At 45.1% G+C, this 20,460-nt stretch overlaps 1 protein-coding gene across 2 annotated transcripts in view; it reads left to right on the top strand.

The window, feature by feature from the left end:
- The window catches only part of RIN2 (Ras and Rab interactor 2), a 157,463-nt gene extending 142,650 nt beyond the window's left edge, over positions 1 to 14,813 (top strand). For both annotated transcript variants that reach the window (XM_068130089.2, XM_068130090.2), the window contains 3 exons: positions 514 to 651; positions 4,555 to 4,721; positions 9,804 to 14,813. In XM_068130089.2, coding sequence (XP_067986190.2) covers positions 514 to 651; positions 4,555 to 4,721; positions 9,804 to 10,121 — 623 coding nt within the window. In that variant the 3' untranslated portion in view covers positions 10,122 to 14,813. The remainder of the gene's footprint in view (positions 1 to 513; positions 652 to 4,554; positions 4,722 to 9,803) is intronic.
- The last annotated feature ends 5,647 nt before the right edge of the window (positions 14,814 to 20,460 follow it).

The raw sequence follows: 20,460 nt of genomic DNA, 5'->3' as shown, positions 1-20,460 counted from the left end.
CTGGTGAAAATGTGATACTTGAAAACAGCTCAAGGGATTCAAATCAAACATGTTTATTTTTAGGACAATGAACGAGGGCATCTACCTGTGGTGGGACTATGTGGAGGCATATTGGTGACACAGTCGCATTGCTGTAGTTTTTTCTTATCATGAATTTGAGACGCACGTCTTTTATTTCTTCTGAGGTGGATAGTAATGGTGTATGGCCCAGTCATTCAGAAAGGCCTCTTGTAACAAATGAAGGGTTTAAGAGTCAACTACAGAGCAGACTAACATGACGGGTAGGCCAGACCTGATTAGGCAAGCAGACATACACCCTTAGCATCATTAATGAGCCAGCTGGATTTTACTGATGATCCAATCGTGATGTGACGGTTACCCTGAGACTAGTTTGACTTCCTGGAGATTCAAATCGTTCCCTTCAGCTGGTTTTGACCCCGTGACCTCTGAGTGCCCAGTCCGGTTTCCTCACCAGTAAACCACCAAAGGAATTGTTGTTTGTTGCTGTTTTAGGAACGAGAAGGCCATTTGGTGCCGATGACTTCATTCCTGTACTGGTTTACGTGCTGGCACGCTGTGACATGCCCTTTGTTGATCTCGAGGTCGAGTATATGATGGAGCTGCTGGAACCATCTCTACTTAACGGCGAAGGTGAGCTCTTTTGTCTAATCTCACTTATGATGACACTTATGGCCGGCCAATCCACACTTGGTTAGCAGCTGCATCTTTGCTGTGCCAATGATTTACTGACATTCACTGGTCGTGTGAAGTTTATAGCTCCAGGACCAGTTGCAGGTCCAGCTGATGGACCTGTGGACCAATAAACAAGCCCCCCACCCATCTCTAAACAGCCTCCCATAACCCCCAGCTCTTCCACCCTTCTCCCCATCCTTAGTCCCCACCCCTTTCCCATTTTATTATTGCTCCACTTTGGACAAATAGATATATTCAGTTAGCTTCCCTGTTTTGATACTCTGTGAACAACTTGCACAATAGATAGATTTTAGTCACCTGACATCCGGTATGATGCATTCATGATTGCACCAATGGTGAACGAATAACAGCTTTTACTTGGTTCATTACTTCCCCTGCTGGGGCTCGTGAACTCGGAGCTATGTTACCTCACACGCTCAAAGGGAAAAGCGGGGTTAATCTATTGGTTCACTTTGTATGTCTGTCTCTGTCTGTCTCTGTCTGCAGACGTCAGTTTATGATCTAAGAACAACTTGATTTCAATCCTTTCATCTCATCTTCCTGTCGAGGCTGGAGTGCTCCAAGGTAGTGTTCTGTTCCCAGTCCTATTCCTAATCATCATCAATGATCTCTCTGACTCTGGAAAATCCTCTTTATCTATTTGCTGATACCCCACCCTCCGCCGTGACATCCCTCATCCTTCAGGACAAGCATGCTGCAGCCTCTTCCGTCTCTTCATACCTGAAAAAAAATCAAAACCTGGGTGAACACTACATTTTTTTGCACTTTCAATCCTGACAAATCTCTCACTCGGACTGTTTCTCTTCAACAAGACCATTTGGTAAACGATCCCATCAACTTTCTTAACAACCCTCTTGAAGGTCGGTCATTGAAACTCCTGGGCCTCACTATCAGCCATGATCTTTCTTGGGCAAAGCACATTTCAAATTTGGCCTCCAAAGCTAGTCGTCGACTGGGCATCCTCCGTCGTACAAAGTCCTTCCTTGGCACACCTGAACTCCTATCCACCTACAAGGCCTTCCTCCACAGCTTGATGGAGTACTGCTCCCCCCTCTGGGCTGGTGCTCCTGCCTCACATCTTGCTCAGATTGATGCTGTGGAAACCAAGGCCTTCAAGATTATTGGAATCTCCCACGATGAAGCTGAGTCTATGGGCCTATCACTTCGCAATCTCAGACAGGTCGGCGGTCTCTGTCTTCCACCCCCTCCTGGTCTTGCATCCTCTGCACTTTCCGTGCTTTGCCTTGCCTCCCAGGTTTCTGCAGGGCACACATGGTCCATCATCAACCCCATTCTGGTGAAACGAACTAAATTCAGAATCACTGCTCACCTCCATTCATTCGTTTCTCTTTTCCCCTTCCTCTGGAACCAACTTCCACATCCTCTTCTATTAAATCTCATTTTCCCTCCAGGTAAGGAAGACAGATGTTCATCACCATCTCAGATTGTCCCAAATCCCAAACCATGATAGTTTCTAGCCCCATTAAATCACCCACCCAACCCCCCCCCCCCCCCCCTCTCCTTGCACTGCTAGTTTTTCCATCCTAAGTCTTCTTCTTTCCTGTACCCAACTTTTCCACCCCTTGTGTTCTCACCTCCACCTCAGCCTTACCTGCATCCCATGTTACCTGTCTTTTTCTATTTATATTTTGTCTTTCAACTCCGCTGTTGGTGTTTTTCTCCGCCCACACTCCCTTCTTTCTGCTGTTCCTTTTGTTATGTTATTTCATTATCCGATCAGTTTCTAGGCCTTCCACGAGCCTATACAAAAAAGAAGAAATGAAAATAAAATCTCCTAAACTTTTTTTTTTGTGTGTACAAGATCGAGGCTCGTGTAAGAGCTAACATCAATGACAAAAAAAACCCCAAAAAAAACCGACACATAAGACGAAATAAAGGGAGCAGGAGACAAGATGGGGAGAGAGGGGGAAGCACACAAGTACAACATTTGAGAGCAGGGACATCGGGAGATCTGTGGGAGGGAGAGGGCTTGGGGGGAGGCGGCATAGGAAGGGGAGGGGTGGGAGAGGTATAAAAAAAACACATGGACACTGCTCGGACTTCCAGGAAAGAAGTTGGTATTTCAATAAAGTGGATCTGGGGTGAATTAGCGGGGGTAGAAAATATCAAGGTTTTGGATGGGGGAAGATAAGAGATGGTGGTGAACAGCTGTTTTAAAGACCTGGAGGGTGGAGTGGGATTGAAAAGAGTGAGGGAGTTTGTTCCAGAGGCTGGAGAAAAGAGGAATGAAGGAGTGAAGGTCAGCAGAGAGTCTTGATTTTGTCAGTTTAACCATCAGAGGGTTGCTGGCAGATCTTGTGCGACCTGTAGGAATATTTGGGGGACGGAGCCCAGAGAGAGCTGGGGGAGCAAGGCCGGAGAGGAGTCGGTAGAAGACAGAAAGACCACCAACCTGCCTGCGGTGAGTAAGTGAAAGGCCCTCGGAGTTAGCTTCATCGCGGGAGATTCCAATGATTCTGAAAGCTTTGGTTTCAATATGGTGAAGCCGAGCTAGGTGTGAGGCAGGAGCACCGGCCCAGAGGTGGGAACAGTATTCCATTGAGCTGCGGATGAAAGCCTTGTATGTGGTGAGGAGCTCTAAGAGGTTGACTTGAGCAATAAGAGGGTTTAAAAATAAACATACACAATGAGCTGTGATGGCAACTCTTGATTGTATATTTGACCACATTATTGTGTGTATATACAGGTAGTGGACAAACAAATAGAAACGCCAATGTAAAGTTATTTAATAGGGCGTTGGAAACCCATGTTCGGACGGCCTGTGTGCTCCGTGGCATAGAGTCCACCAGTATCTGGAATTCTACAGGACGGATGTGTCACCATTCTTCCACGAGAAAGTAAATAACCTCACACCTGTTTGATATCACCTGGTGTTGGCCTCATGGTTAGGGGGTGGGCTTGGGATCCTCAGGTCCTGAGTTTGAATCCCGTTGAATTAACGCCAGGTGGGGTTGACTCAGCCTGTCAGCCTTCCGAGGTCGGCAAAATGAGTACCAGATAACTGGTTATAGAGAGGCATTGCATCAGCGGCAGACGTGCCCACAGAAAAATTATGCAACCAGCAGCCGGGTGGAAAGCACGAACCACCCACCTGTTTGATGGAAGTGGAAAACGCTGTCTCAGGAATCATTCCAGGACATCCCGTAAATGCTCGATTGGGTTTACATCTGGTGACTGACAAGGCCTTGACGTATGGATAACATCAGTCATGCTCATCAAACCATTGGGTGACCACACGTGCTCTGTGGATGGGGGGCGTTGTGTGGGTCTCCTCTTGCAGCCATGCCAGTCATAATTAATCATAGAGGCAACCAGGCCTGTGCAGCATATTTACACATGACCCTAAGCATGCTGGGATGTTATTTGCTTAATTACCACATGGGCCACACCTGTGAAAATTGTTTTTGGGTCCAGTATTTCCTAGGCTTTCCAAAAATGTATAGTTTTCCTAATCGCCAACGATATGTACATAATGAACCAGATGGATCATGCAAAGATACCGCATGACATGTTTAAAACGATGATGATGAAAGATCGGTACCTTTTGGACTGGGATTTTAATGTTTTGCGAATACAACTAATTTGACCATTTTCCAAAATTTCCAAAGATTTTGTGCCATCCCAGGATCGTTGCCACTTTATTTATCATAATCAATAACGACGATGGATGATGTTTCATAACATCTTGTAACATATGAAGAAAACTTTACTCACAGGTGATTCAAATAAAGCATTATTTATTAAGTCTGGAATGTGGTTCTCGCTGATAAAATGGCAGTTGCTTGATCTTGGCAAAATGCTTTGACTCTGCCGTGGCAGGTGGCTACTACTTGACATCGGTGTACGGTGCCATGTACTTGTTGAAGAACTATCATCGCGAGGAGGCAGACAAGCAGCTCCGCACGGATGCGCGGAATTCCTTGCGCCAGTGGCACAGCCGACGGACAGTTGGCGGCAAGTTTGTCCCCTCAGTCGAAGATGTTCAGGTTTGTGCCGACTTGGTTTGGCCTCAAACATCCCAACTACCTTCTCATAAAATAGAGCTATTTTGGGAACCATAATAATTTACATGTACCCTAAGAGATGGCAGCACCGGTTTTGTAGTTGCAACAACGGCATTCCATATTTGCAGTTTTCCTTTAAGAGAAATTTGGTAGAATTGCTTTCCCAAACGCTCCTTCCTCAGTCCTGGTGGCACCTTGTCAAATCCAGCTCAGGTGTTTTCACCTCCTCTATACCCTCACTCACCTCAAATAGCCCCACATCAGATTCCGCTCAACACAAAACAGAATGTCTCAACTCTGTGTTTGCTTTTACATTTCATGCACCCAACCTGACATGGTCTGTTCTCACCTTATCTGCTCTCGTCCACTGCCTACTCGACTACCTTTCACATCGTAGAAGGTAAACAAAGTAATATCCATCCTTGAGTCTTCATTGGCGATGAGCCTGGATAGCATCAGTGCCCATGTTCTGAAATCCTGCTCTTGTTTCTCAGTTGTCTGCTCTCTGTGGTCTGTCCTCCATTGGCTGCCTCTCGTCTGCTTGGAAGTCAGCAAAGATCACTCCCATTCACCTGAAGGGTGAAAAAACAGATCATCTGAGCGATAAGGGGCCAGTAAGCTTGATTTGCGAGCAGTCATGGAAGCCATCCTCATTGACGATGTCTGTTTTATTTTCAAACATCATGATCTCTGCTTATCCGTTTGGTTTCTGTTCCAGTCAATAAACTATGAACACGCTGCTGCTTTTCTCAGAAATGTTCAGAGGCTCTAAATCTCAAACAAGAGGTTAGGACCATCTTCCTGGACATATTTTGGCCATTCGACACAGTCAGGCATCCTGCTCTGTTTGCCAAGCTTTCTTCCTGCAGCATACAGGCCACCTTCATACCTGGCTTTTTGACTTCCTTTATACATGCAATCAAGGTATTGCTTTGAATACAACACTCTCCTCTCCCATTGGAGGCTGGAGAGCCTCAACGCAGTGTCTTAGGTGTAGTCTTGTTACTCGTCAACACAAAAGACCTCGCTGATGCTCTGGAAATCGCTGATGCTTCTCTTTTGGTTTTTTTCCCAACAAAACCCTCTCTTCCTTGGGGTCCCTTCCACCCCATGAGCCTTGGCTACTGGACACCTATATTAGATGCTGGTGCCTTCAATTATAACAGTGTTAACAGGATACAGTGTGAGGAAAGGTCTCCGATTGTTCTGGAAAGATACCGAATAGATTTTTCCCAGTACTGGGTTGTTTGTTTTTCCCATCTGAGATATCATAGCTCGTGATGCCGCTATTGCAGGTTGAAAGTCTATACCCTGTGTTGATTTTTCCCATTGTGACGTAATGCCCTTGCAATTCAGGTAACCTATCTATAATGGATCAGATGTATATTATACGACTACATATTGTATATACGGGTTCCTCGCTATACGTCCAAGGTGCGTTCCAGATGCTCAATGTGTCACACCTTCCAGTGCAGTGAAAATCACCAAAACGCGTAGCTCGGCAATGGAAAATATGGAGCGTTTTCTCAGTGTTTGGATTGAAAGCCAAATCCCAAAAAATGTTCTAGTTACTACGATGGTGATTCAAAAAAAGGCCGAGAGTCTTTTCAGAGATTTAAAGTGCAGTGATGGTGAAAATTCCACTATGGAGACTTAGGTGCGAGTGATGGGTCGTTTTCATGTTTTACGAGGCACCATAACTTGCATATAGCTTAAAAGTGACATTGGTGTTACTTATTTATTATTATTATTATTATTATTATCTATTATTATTTCAATATTTTCTCCATTATTGTTCAATTTTGTGGTGGAATTTTTTCTGGTGGAACACATCCCACATTATATCATTTGATCTATGAGAAAATCACTCCCGATTTATGGACTTTTGATTTAAGAACTACTCTTCAGGAACGCATGGTGATTGTAAACTCAGACATTACTGTATGTATATGTATGTATGTATGTATGTATGTATGTATGTATGTATGTATGTACAATGTACATCATACTAGAATATACAATTTGATGTCTGTCTGTTTGATTATTTTTGATCATGATACATTCGGTCATTTCTTATCCAATCGCAAACAAACTTTACAGGGAGGCTAAGGGTCACATGATGGAGGTTGTAGCAATATAACTCCCTCCCCACTCCCTCCTCCCCAAGGGGGGTTTCCCTACCAAGGGACGTGTTGAGGTGTATATCTGTGTTAAGATAGCTTTATCATGGCGTTTTTCCAAATCCGCTTCTAATAACAAAAGTAGTACCAATGCTAATGATAATATCATAATATTAATGTAATTACAAAACAAGATTAACACTAATAATATCCCCCCTCCCCGAGGGGTGTTTTCTCATTGAACAAATGCCGTGTTAATGTGAGTAAATAGCTTATCGTAGTGTTTACGTGGAAGCACCTCTACCAGAAGTAAAAAATATTACAAACCACAAACACGTTTGCTTACCTTTTGAAACAGTTGCTAATGCTGTTTAACACTGAACTGAAATAAACTTGGATAAATCCCGACATCCGTGAGGCAATCTATGCTTGTCACGTCGATGATCGCACCTGATCATAGATCTACTGTAGTCTATATACCCCACACATGTTAATAACACGACCTTTCCTGCCACTTTGGCGTTTTCCAAGGCCGTTTCTAATAACAAAAGTAATAACGACACTTATGATAATAGCATAATAGTAATGTTATTACACAACAATATTCCCCCTTCCCAAGGGGTTTTGTGACTTGCGATATTGCCCTCCACCCTTCCTCGGACACTCTCACGGAAGTAAATTTTATTATGCGGAATTTAAAATGGTGAGGCACGGCCTGATCTTTTCAATGACCTGATCTGACACAAGTAATAGTATTAATAATAGCATGCCCATTGCTTACAGGTATATATAATCAAGCACACAGCCATGCAATCTCCATAGACAAACATTGGCAGTAGAATGGGCCATACTGAAGAGCTCAGTGGCTTTCAACGTGGCACCGTCATAGGATGCCACCTTTCCAACAAGTCAGTTTGTCAAATTTCTGCCCTTCTAGAGCTGTCCCGGTCAATTAAGTGCTGTTATTGTGAAGTGGAAACGTCCAGGAGCAACAACAGCTAATCCGCGAAGTGGTAGGCCACACAAGCTCACAGAACAGGAACGCTGAGTGCTGAAGCTCATAGCGTGTAAAAATCATCTGTCCTCAGTTGAAACGCTCACGAACGAGTTCCAAACTGCCTCTGAAAGCAACGTCAGCACAACAACTGTTCGTCGGGAGCTTCATGAAATGTGTTTCCATGGCCGAGCAGCCGCACACAAGCCTAAGATCACCATGCACAATGCCAAGCGTCGGCTGGAGTGGTGTAAAGCTCGCCGTTGTTGGACTCTGGAGCAGTGGAAACGCGTTCTCTGGAGTGATGAATCGCACTTCACCATCTGGCAGTCCGACAGACAAATCTGGGTTTGGCAGATGTCAGGAGAATGTTACCTGCCAAAATGCATGGTGCCATCTGTAAAGTTTGGTGGAGGAGGAATAATGGTCTGGGGCTGTTTTTCATGGTTCGGGCTAGGCCACTTAGTTCCAGTGAAGGGAAATCTTAACGCTACAGCATACAATGACATTCTAGAATCTAGACGATTGTGTGCTTCCAACTTTGTGGCAACAGTTTTGAGAAGGCCCTTTCCTGTTTCAGCATGACAATGGCCCTATGCACAAAGTGAAGTCCATACAGAAATGGTTTGTCGAGATCGGTGTGAAAGAACTTCACTGGCCCTGATCTCAACCCCATCGAACACCTTTGGGATGAATTTGAACGCTGACTGCGAGCCAGGCCTAATCGCCCAACATCAGTACCCGACCTCACTAATGCTCCCTGCAGCAAATCCCCACAGCAATGTTCCAACATCCAGTGGAAAGCCTTACCAGAAGAGTGGAGGCTGTTATAGCAGCAATGGGGGTACCAACTCCATATTAATGCCCATGATTTGGGAATGCAGGTGTGATGTTCAGGTGTCCACATACTTTTAGCCATGTAGTGTATATACAGTTGGACACTGCTATTCGTGGGGGATACATTCCTGGGAAATGCCACGAATTGTGAAACCGTGAATGGCGGGGCATTGTTTCAATGGAAAAAGGGGGGATTGGTTCCTGAATCCCGAAAATCCGCGAATAGAGGAACAAACTGCGAATGGCGAGGCAAAATCCGCAAATGGTGAGGCAAATCCCGAGAATGTCGACAATAATCGCGATGGCGAGGCAAAACCCACGAATGTCGGCTATAATTGCGCAAATGGCGAGGCAAATCCCATGAAGGTCGATGAAAGTGCGAGTGCGAATGAAAGTGCGAAGCACACAGCACCGAATGTATAAGCAGGTCATGCTTGTGGCCCGTAGAAGTTTTTTTGCATTTGTCCAGCTGCTTTGTGCATGGCTGGTGAAAGATGGGTTTTTTAAATGTCAAGGTAGCGGCTCGTGAAATTTTTTTTTTTTCCCCCGAAAAACCGCAAATTCGCAGGACACGGCCACGAATAGACAAAAAAACAAAAACAAGGAAAAACAAAAAAATTAGTGGGACACTTTTCCGCGAATAGAGAAACAGGTCGCATTTTATCAGCCGCGAATAGCGGAACTTCTAATAGCGGGGTCCGCCTGTATATATACTGTAAACAGTATGGTGGAAATAGCGCCACCTTTAGTGGCTGCCGGTATTTCAACTCGTCTTTCTTTATCTTCTTCATGATATGATAAAACCTTCTCCAAATTATGATATATTGTGATCAATAAAATTCCTTCAAAAATTATTTAAATTATAAAGTAAAAAAAATTAATAAAAACCCTGATGGTAGGCGGACCCGCGAGTATATACAAAGCTCCACCAGAGCCTTAGGCAATGCAGAACATTAAAAAAAAAACACTGACCATCACTAAAAACAAAAAACTGTTTCTATTTTGGCAACAACAATGGATGATATTAAAGTATTTAGGTACGTAGATAGCAAGGAGGGAATAAGACTTGATGCTTTCGAAAATATCGATGAAATCTATGTGTGTGTGCTGCAGAGCTTCATCCGAGTGGTCTTTCAAGATGGTGGATGCACAGCCAAAACAATTGTTGCTCATCCACTTGCTACGGCTGAGGAGCTGTGTCAGCTGTGTGCCGATAAATTCCGTGTGTCCGACCCAGACAACTTTCATGTGTTTTTAATGCTTAACAACACTTATCAGGAGCTGGCTGCTGATACCCACCCACTGAAGATCAAAGCAGAACTGCACAACAAGCGACAACTGAAGCCTGCCGACCCCTTTTATTTCATTTACCGCCGCGTTGGACTCTCTTCAGATAGAAATTCTAGTTCAACCATTCCTACTGTTGAATGATGTATGGAAAGATGGGACGTAGAGCGAAATGAAGTGAAAAGAGGAAAAGCTTCATTACAAAAAAAAAATTCAGGTTTTGCCGAATTTTTTTTTTTTTAACACAATTGTGAATGAAGGGAATTTGGAATGTCGATGTGCAATGGTCAGGGAAAAAGTGCACAAATGGATGTCTTCCTGATGTGCCATCTTTAATATTCCTGTTAAACATCCTTTCCCATCATAACTGCAGACATACCGATCTCGATCTCTCTCTCTCTGCATCTCTCACGCAAACACCCTCTTTCTGTCTATCTATCTATCTTCTACCTATTTACCTACCCACATACCTCTTTATCTCCATATACATTGCCCCCACCTTCCTCAATCTATCTATCCATGTCCCTACCCACATACCTCTTTACCTCCATATGCATTGCCCCCATCTTCCTCAATCTATATATCCATGTCCCTACCCACATACCTCTTTATCTCCATATGCATTGCCCCTACCTTCCTCAATCTATCTATGTCCCTACCCACATACCTCTTTATCTCCATATGCATTGCCCCTCCCTTCCTCAATCTATCTATCTTTGTCCCTACCCACATACCTCTTTATCTCCATATGCATTGCCCCCACCTTCCTCAATCTATCTATCTATGTCCCTACTCACATACCTCTTTACCTCCATATGCATTGCCCCTACCTTCCTCAATCTATCTATCTATGTCCCTACCCACATACCTCTTTACCTCCATATGCATTGCCCCTCCCTTCCTCAATCTATCTATCTATGTCCCTACCCACATACCTCTTTATCTCCATATACATTGCCCCTCCCTTCCTCAATCTATCTATCTATGTCCCTACCCACGTACCTCTTTACCTCCATATGCATTGCCCCTACCTTCCTCAATCTATCTATCTATGTCCCTACCCACGTACCTCTTTATCTCCATATGCATTGCCCCTACCTTCCTCAATCTATCTATCTATGTCCCTACCCACGTACCTCTTTACCTCCATATGCATTGCCCCTCCCTTCCTCAATCTATCTATGTCCCTACCCACATACCTCTTTACCTCAATATGCATTGCCCCTACCTTCCTCAATCTATCTATCTATGTCCCTACCCACATACCTCTTTACCTCCATATGCATTGCCCCTCCCTTCCTCAATCTATCTATGTCCCTACCCACATACCTCTTTACCTCCATATGCATTGCCCCCACCTTCCTCAATCTATCTATCCATGTCCCTACCCACATACCTCTTTACCTCCATATGCATTGCCCCCATCTTCCTCAATCTATATATCCATGTCCCTACCCACATACCTCTTTATCTCCATATGCATTGCCCCTACCTTCCTCAATCTATCTATGTCCATACCCACATACCTCTTTATCTCCATATGCATTGCCCCTCCCTTCCTCAATCTATCTTTGTCCCTACCCACATACCTCTTTACCTCCATATGCATTGCCCCCTCCCTTCCTCAATCTATCTATCCATGCCCCTACCCACATACCTCTTTATCTCCATATACATTGCCCCTACCTTCCTCAATCTATCTATCTATGTCCCTACCCACATACCTCTTTACCTCCATATGCATTGCCCCCACCTTCCTCAATCTATCTATCTATGTCCCTACTCACATACCTCTTTACCTCCATATACATTGCCCCCACGTTCCTCAATCTATCTATCTATGTCCCTACTCACATACCTCTTTATCTCCATATACATTGCCCCCACCTTCCTCAATCTATCTATCTATGTCCGTACCCACGTACCTCTTTACCTCCATATACATTGCCCCCACGTTCCTCAATCTATCTATCTATGTCCCTACTCACATACCTCTTTATCTCCATATACATTGCCCCCACCTTCCTCAATCTATCTATCTATGTCCCTACCCACATACCTCTTTACCTCCATATGCATTGCCCCCCCTTCCTCAATCTATCTATCTATGTCCCTACCCACATACCTCTTTACCTCCATATGCATTGCCCCCACCTTCCTCAATCTATCTATCTATCTCTCTATCGTCTGCTTATTTCTACTGTCAATGTTATTCGACTGCCATTTTGCAGGAGCCTTGGTCTTGTATCCAAAAATGTAAGTAGAAAAAGGAATTTTTAAAGTGAAAGGTTTGTTTCCAGGTTTCAAGTTGTTTTGTAATGAATTATGATAATTTCCTCCGCCCGCGAAGGTGGATGGAGGTTATGTCGAACAGGACATCTCAAAAAGTTGTGGACGGATTCGGACGAAAGTTGGTGCAGAGGTTGGGTGTGTGACGAGCAAGAATTGCTTCAATTTGGGTGAAGATCCAGATCCGGATCTGTCTCGTAGAATCTTTGAAGTGATTCTTCCCCATTTGGGAGATAGGGTCAAAAACGATAAAGAGAAGATAAAAATGAAAAATACAACATGGACCCCACAAGATAAAAACGTCAGTGGGATGCAAAACGTGAACTGTTCACCTGGCGGAGGTATGTGCTCTACCGAGTGCCATTCTGGTTTTAAGTTGGAATTATCATGGAAGGTTGCACATTCTCTGTGGAAAGCTTTGTGTTGATCTCATGCAGTCGGAATTATCGAGCACAGCACTCCAACAATGTCAGTAACTTCCTTTTTTGCCACCAGTAGGGATTGCAGGACACCTTAGATGTTTGCTTACTTGTTTATCAGCTATTTAACCTGGTTTTGAATCTCGACCCACCTGTAAAATGTCACCCTGGTGTTGTGCATGCAAAGCAAGGTATCGATGTGTGCACCGTCCCTCAGATGGACGTTAAGCCAGAGGGCCTACCTGCCAGCAGTGGTCGTTGGTGGACGTTACAGATTCCATGGTGTCTTTCCTGCAAAGTCGGAGAGTTATTGCCAGCACCGCGAACAAATTACAAATTTGAGCTAACTTCAGGTGTTGGGGCTTGTCCATCCACTTGGTGAAAGCCTTTGGCTAAAAACGTTCCCTGACTGACCCCACAAGGTGGGAATGATTGGGGCCTTCACAGGAAGTCTTGTTGAATGCTGTCAGTAACGGCCAGATGAAAATAACCGGAAAGCTGTGAATGGAGAGAATATTTGCCTTTGAAAGGTGAGATGTTACTTGAGCCTTTATTTTTGCCTTTTGCAAATAAGACTTTAATTTGTACGGTATTGTAGTTTTGGCCTTGTATTTTAAGTGCTGCAGGCAGCCGAGTATAAGAAGGATAAAAGTACTTGTCCTTTTCATTTAAAAGTATTTAATTTGTGTGGTGTTCACATACATCTGAGCTGGCATCAAAAAACTAACTGTGTGTGTGTGTGTGTGTGTGTGTGTGTGTGTGTGTATGTGTGTGTGTGTGTGTGTGTGTGTGACCCACTCCCCCGTGTGTGTGTGTGTGTGTGTGACCCACTCCCGTGTGTGTGTGTGTGTGTGTGTGTGAGAGACCCACTCCCCCGTGTGTGGGTGTGTGACCCACTTGTGTGTGTGTGTGTGTGACCCACTCGTGTGTGTGTGTGTGTGTGTGTCCCACTCGTGTGTGTGTGTGTGTGTGACCCACTCCCCCCCCCCCCCCCGTGTGTGTGTGTGTGTGTGTGTGTGTGTGTGTGTGTGTGTGTGTGACCCACTCCCGTGTGTGTGTGTGTGACCCACTCCCGTGTGTGTGTGTGTGACCCACTCCCGTGTGTGTGTGTGTGACCCACTCCCGTGTGTGTGTGTGTGACCCACTCCCGTGTGTGTGTGACCCACTCCCGTGTGTGTGTGTGTGTGTGTGTGTGTGTGCACAATTAATTATAATTGTGCATAATTTTTTTATACTGAAGCATTAAACTTCTAGCTCCGTTTCATTTATTTTGAGTTATTTTCATGAAAGAAATCTGCACATAATGTTTTTTTATTGTACAAAATGTATGTTAAAATTTAAAAAGCTAACTTTGAATAAACATGTTCAATAGTTTGAAATACAGAGTAAGTTGTGGAAGGGTTTTGAAATGTTCAAACAGCATCCTTGCTTTTCCGGAGTCTTTAAAACCGACCTGAGTGCTGGGGTAGCATCTGGTTTTATCACTTTTAATATAACATATGTAATTGGACAGTTATTTGTGTGAACTTCAGTAATTATAGCTTGTATTCTGGTGTGCATAAATAGTAATCACTATATTTCATAATTATTGTGCCGGTGATTAAATGTTCAGGGTTATTAATGCATAACATGTATGTGTGTATGTATATGTATCATGAATGTGTATGTATGTATGTATATATATATATAGTGGTTGAAATTGCTCATTCTTCCTGCAATGATTGTGTTCTGTTAACTGCCCCTCAAACGGCATTTTAAGACGTGGTTTGTTTGGGTGAAGCGATTAAAATGAGGGCTCTGAGCTGGTGTCTACAGATTTGAAATGTTGCTCTCGTTGATCTATTTCTAAGAAACAAAGCGGCATGGTAATATGTGCCAGTATGGTAAGATGTGCCGGTATGGTAAGATGTGCCGGTATGGTAAGATGTGCCGGTATGGTAAGATGTGCCGGTATGGTAAGATGTGCCGGTATGGTAAGATGTGCCGGTATGGTAAGATGTGCCGGTATGGTAAGATGTGCCGGTTCTCATGCTGGGAAGCATAATGCCCACAAACCACGACATTGGGTGGGCTGTCCCAACATTTTCTGTCACCCTCTGGCCTTAAATAAATTTCAGAATGCCATCCATTTACTGTATATGTATTATGTTTTGTTTTTTTAGATATTAAAAAAAAGAATTAACATGTATTATGTACATTTAAAAGAAACTAGAACTTTACCCAACTCTTCCTAGAGCTGGCCGCCCGGCCAAACTGAGCAATCAGGGGAGAAGGGCCTTGGTAAGAGACGTGACCAAGAACCCGATGGTCACTCAGGCTGAGCTCCAGAGATCCTGTGTGGAGATGGGAGAAACTTCCAGAAGAACAACCATCACTGCAACACTCCACCGATCTGGGCTTTATGGCAGAGTGACCAGACGGAAGACTCTCCTCAGTGAAAGACACATGAAAGCCCACAGAATCTTGTTTCTCACAGTCTGAGAGTCCTTTAGGTGCTTTTTTGCAAACTCCTAGTGGGCTTTCATGTGTCTTTCACTGAGGAGAGGCTAGGAAGAGTCCTGGTTGTTCCAAACTTCTTCCATTTAAGAATTATGGAGGCCACTGTGCTCTTTGGAACCTTCAATGCAGCAGAGATTTTTTTGTAGGCTTCCCCAGATCGGTGCCTCGACACAATGCTGTCTCTGAGCTCTGCAGGCAGTTCCTTCGACCTCATGGATTGGTTTTTGCTCTGATATGCATTGTCAGCTGTGAGACCTTGTATAGACAGGTGTGTGCCTTTCCAAATCATGTCCAATCAATTGAATTTACCACAGGTGGACTCCAATCAAGGTGTAGAAACATCTCAAAGATGATCAAGAGAAATGGGAGGCACCTGAGCTAAATTTCAAGTGTCATAGCAAAGGGTCTGAATACTTATGTCAATGTGATATTTCATTTTTTTCTTTTTCATAAATTTGCAAAACTTTCTAAAATCCTGTTTTCTCTTTGTCATTATGGGGTATTGAGTGCAGATTGATGAGGGAAAAAATGAATTTAAACGATTTCAGCATAAGGCTGCAACATAACAAAATGTGAAAAAAGTGAAGGGGTCTGAATACTTTCTGAATGCACGGTATATGTATATATATATATATATATATATATATATATATATATATATATATATATATATATATATATATATATATATATGTATATATTCTATCTTCTATCTATTTTATCTTCTTCTTCTATCTATCTATATATATTTTTATTTTATTATATATATTATCTCTTCTCTTCTCTTCTCTCTTCTCTCTTCTCTCTTCTATTCTCTCGATATTATAAAAGAAAGTTTATAGTTTGTTTGTCTGCGCAAGCTAATCTCCTGAACGGTGAAAGATAGGAGGAAACCTCCAATACAAAAAATGTCGGGACGGGCCCCGGGAAGGTTTTAGGCTAGGTGGCGAGACCGGTCGAGGCCCACATCGGCCAGACTGGGCCCATTTCGCAATTGAAAGCTGAGCTGAATGAAAGTAGTCAATCTTCCACGGCTGTGAGTGAAAGCTGAATTATGGTAGTAAATTCATTCAAAAATAACTTAAAATGTCGGGACGGGTCCCGGGAAGGTTATAGGTGAGGTGGCAAGGCCGGTCGAGGCCGCTTCGGCCGGGCTGGGCCCATTTCACAATTAAAAGCTGAGCTGAATGAAAGTAGTCAATCTTCCACGGCTGCGAGTAAAAGCTGAATTATGGTAGTAAATTCATTCAAAAATAACTAAAAATGTTGGGACGGGTCCCGGGAAGGTTATAGGTGAGGTGGCAAGGCCGGTCGAGGCCGCTTTGACCGGGCTGGGCCCATTTCACAATTAAAAGCTGAGCTGAATTGTAGTACTCGATCTTCTACGGCCGCGAGTAAAAGCTGAATTATAGCAGTAAATTCATTCAAAAAGAACCCGGGCAACGCCGGGTGCTTTCGGCTAGTCTCTTCTCTTCTCTTCTCTTCTCTTCTCTTCTCTTCTCCTCTCTTTTTTTTTATAATATAAAAGAAAGTTTTTGTCTTTGTCTGCGCAAGCTAATCTCCTAAACCGTGAAAGATAGGAGGAAACTTCCAAGACAAAAAATTTTTAGGACGGGCCCCGGGAAGGTTATAGGCTAGGTATTGAGGCCGCTTCGGCCGGGCTGGCCCTATTTCGCAAATGAAAGCTCAGCTGTTTGAAAGTAGTCAATCTTCCACGGCCGCGAGTAAAAGCTGAATTATGGTAGTAAATTCATTCAAAAAACTAAAAATGTCGGGATGGGTCCCGGGAAGGTCATAGGCGAGGTGGTGAGGCCGGGCGAGGCCGCTTCGGCTGGGCTGAGCCCATTTCACAATTAAAAGCTGAGCTGAATTATAGTAGTCAATCTTATATGGCCGCGAGCAAATGCTGAATTATAGTAGTAAATTCATTCAAAAAGAACCCGGGCAACGCCGGTGCTTTCGGCTAGTATATATATATATATATATATATATATACATATTGTTACGGACACGGCTAAAGATGTTGCTTGACCGAGCGGAATGGCCGCCGTGTTCGTACAGTTTACCCGATTACCCCCAACTCACCCGATTCGCCCAGACGTTGGCCAAATCGCGCTACGCTAAATCAATGATTGGAAAGGACACAACGACTGGGATAAATGAAACGACGCAAGGGGTACAGTTCTCAGGACCTCCGGAGGAGGATATAATTAGTGGTGGAGAAAAGGGGTAGATTACAAGGTAGAGTGAGGTAAAAGACACAGAAGAGATAGGCACTTAGATACAATCTTATCTATCCCAGACAGACCACAGACAAACGGAACAAGGCTGACTTACACAGGGATTGATGGCAGGGAAGGACAGGTCGGTTGATAGCACAAGGTGCACCTTGGCTCGGGGACAGGATCAAGCACGGTCCAAAAGATGCAGGGAGGCCTCACAGCGCTCGGAGGTGGCGTCTTTCTTCTCCGAGCTCAGCGCGCATCTGACGTCACCTCTCCCTCTTCCTGCGCATGCTCAGCGGGGAGTCACACGCCCTCGGCTGGTTGGCTCCGCCCCAGATGGGACCGGTCCGCCGCTTCTATTGGGTGCGGGGGTTACCGGGCTCCGCCCTTGACGAGGAGCTGACAGCGAGCCCCTACTTGGTAACCCCGTCGAGCACATGTTCGATGGCGGCTCGTTGGAAAGGCCTGGTGCCCTCCCAACACCCCCTACCCCCCAAGCCGGAGTGAGGACGCGCACTCCCCGCGCCGCCGCCGTTGTTGTTGTTGTTGTTGTTGTTGCTGAACCATGAGGAAGAGCTGCGGGGAGGTATTGGGAGGTCCTAAACTTCCTAACGGTGCCATACAATCACATTCTGGTGCAACGAAGAGTCAGAATTAATGGAAACGAGTCCTTCACTGACATAGACTAAGAATAACTAGCAAGATGTCCTATAGTTGTCTACGTGAGATGCGGTGAACTTGGGAGCGACATTTAATGGGGGAAATAGGGGGAGGTCGGGTCTACAGAGTGTTGTTTACAGAAAATGGGACTAGGGAATGGGGGATTGGGGATAGTTGGGAAGTATTGAGGAAATAGGGGAATATTTACAAGCGGATATGGATGGATGCAAATCCCATATCCGCAACATTGCACCCTTCTCTATCTCGGGTCGTCGCGACCCGATAAATTTTTACCTACTTTAGTGTGGCACTCAGATGTAGTTCCCTCTACTATTAACTCAACCCTGAGTGCGACAGTTTTACAGATGTTCACAAATGAGTAAATATGTCCCCCTGCGACGTTGCACCCTTCTCCAAACAGAAACACACCCACAGGATAACCGAATCGCGGAAAGCATCCTCAAACTAAACATACAGCCGGTAGGGAGCATCATTTACACAAGACTACACTGATATTTACACTACGATCCAGGACCTGTTCTTTGAGGAACACATGCAGATGTTATGCATAGAGAGAGAGCACGCATGCCAGCATCGATACACCAACCCACGAGTGCCCTGTGGCCCTACGGCCTTTAATAATGTGCAGAGCACCCCGTCCAAGCACCAAAAGCACCACCACAGTGACGCACAGAGTCAGCACCATCCGGTGCACCAATAAAGTGTTCAATAAAAATGCACAATTAAGTGTCCATGGTCACCGGTGGTGTCGCAGCCGGCCGATGTTCTGCCGCTGGGCTTGCCTTCTTGGAGTGCACTTGGCCTTCTGGCTTCTTTAGAAATAAAGAAAGGCGCCAACCGCGTCCATTTCTAAATTGTGGCCGTCAGGGGGGCCAACTAAAAGTGGTTCACCTGTATGGCATAGGTGCCACGTTGACCCAGAGGTCCATCCACGGGTGGTGCTTGACCGCCAAAGAACTGCGGTCCATTGTGGGCGGCCACCAAAATTGCGGTCCATATGGTGTATCGATCCAGGCAGCAAGCAGCGGAAGTACAGGCCCACAACTGCGGAGCCAGCACCTCTCTCTCCTCTCTCTCTGCCCCAAAGCCAGATCCTCGGAGGTGGGAGACAAAAGAAGACAAGTGAGTAAGGTGGTAAGGGCGCAAAAGCACATGCAATTCAAGGTAATGCACACTGGGGGCACATGGGAACCAGGTGAGACAGGTACGTTCCTACCGTACGCCCCCCCCCCCCAACAGGTAACCTACATTGCCCCTCCCTTACCCCTTACTGTATCCACAAAACACAACACTACCCATAAACATCTACTTTACACATCAACAATGTCCCTACTGTCTTCCCCGTTCCTCCCATAAACCAAATTCGTCTTCTCTCCCTCCTAACCAATCAAATTTGCCATTTCCAACTCTCATCAAAATTTGCCATCTCCAACTCAACATCAAAATTTGCCATCACCAATTCATCATCAGTCCCTCCTAAGGAGGGAGAGATGGAATCACCCCAATGTCTCATCCACGTCGTGATGCGTCTCACAAATCCAACAGCAATTCTCATTTCCTGCAACACAGAACAAAGGAACACAGGTGTGGAGTCATCATCATCACCTCAGGTAAGTGGCTGTGTATGGTGCGACAGGTTCATCAATCCTAACTATTTCCTAAATGACTTTAACAACTTTACATTACCCGGGGTCTTTCCCTGCCAATCCATTGGCCAACTTACACTATGGGTTCTAAAAACCAATTCCCATTGACCAAACTGTGGTGCTTCTCAATTTGGGGTCTCACTCCCCCGAATCAACACTCGGTGCCCCCGCACAATTTTGGTGGCTGGGTCGTGTGCCGCTCCCAGCTGGTCTACCCACCGGCACACCTCCACCACTGTTGTTGCCTACCGAGCTCACCTGCTCCTCACCCTAACCTAACTAACTGGGGAAGGCCCTCTCGCACTCTCACCCCCTCAGTGCCCTCTCTGGCACGGGCTGCCCGATCCACACCCGGGATCCTCAGGCACCCACTGACACTAACGGCTCCCAGAGCCCACCTGCGCCCTCACCTGGCCGACATCTAACAGTGGCGGAGTGCCCAACCATTCACACTCATACTAACAGGCCACACGACCAGCCAATTTCACCACACCAATGCACCCATCCACAATACCATTCTGCATCCGCACCACAAATGCCAATATCCAACCACAATTTACCTATACCTTCTAACTATTCTTTAAACTACCCTCCCCGGGTACTCGTGAAAAGGGGTCCACTCTTCCCCCATCCACACCTTCGCACCATGCACACCACTCCATACCACTTACTCCAACTCTCTCCACACCACTCATTCTCTGCTCCATATATTCCACACACCTGT

The sequence above is a fragment of the Myxine glutinosa genome, chromosome 11 (genome assembly GCF_964187855.1).
Source record: "Myxine glutinosa chromosome 11, kmMyxGlut1.1, whole genome shotgun sequence".
Classification (NCBI taxonomy): domain Eukaryota; kingdom Metazoa; phylum Chordata; class Myxini; order Myxiniformes; family Myxinidae; genus Myxine; species Myxine glutinosa.
The sequence above is the reverse complement of the archived record's forward strand: the minus strand, read 5'-3'. Positions and strand labels throughout refer to the sequence as shown.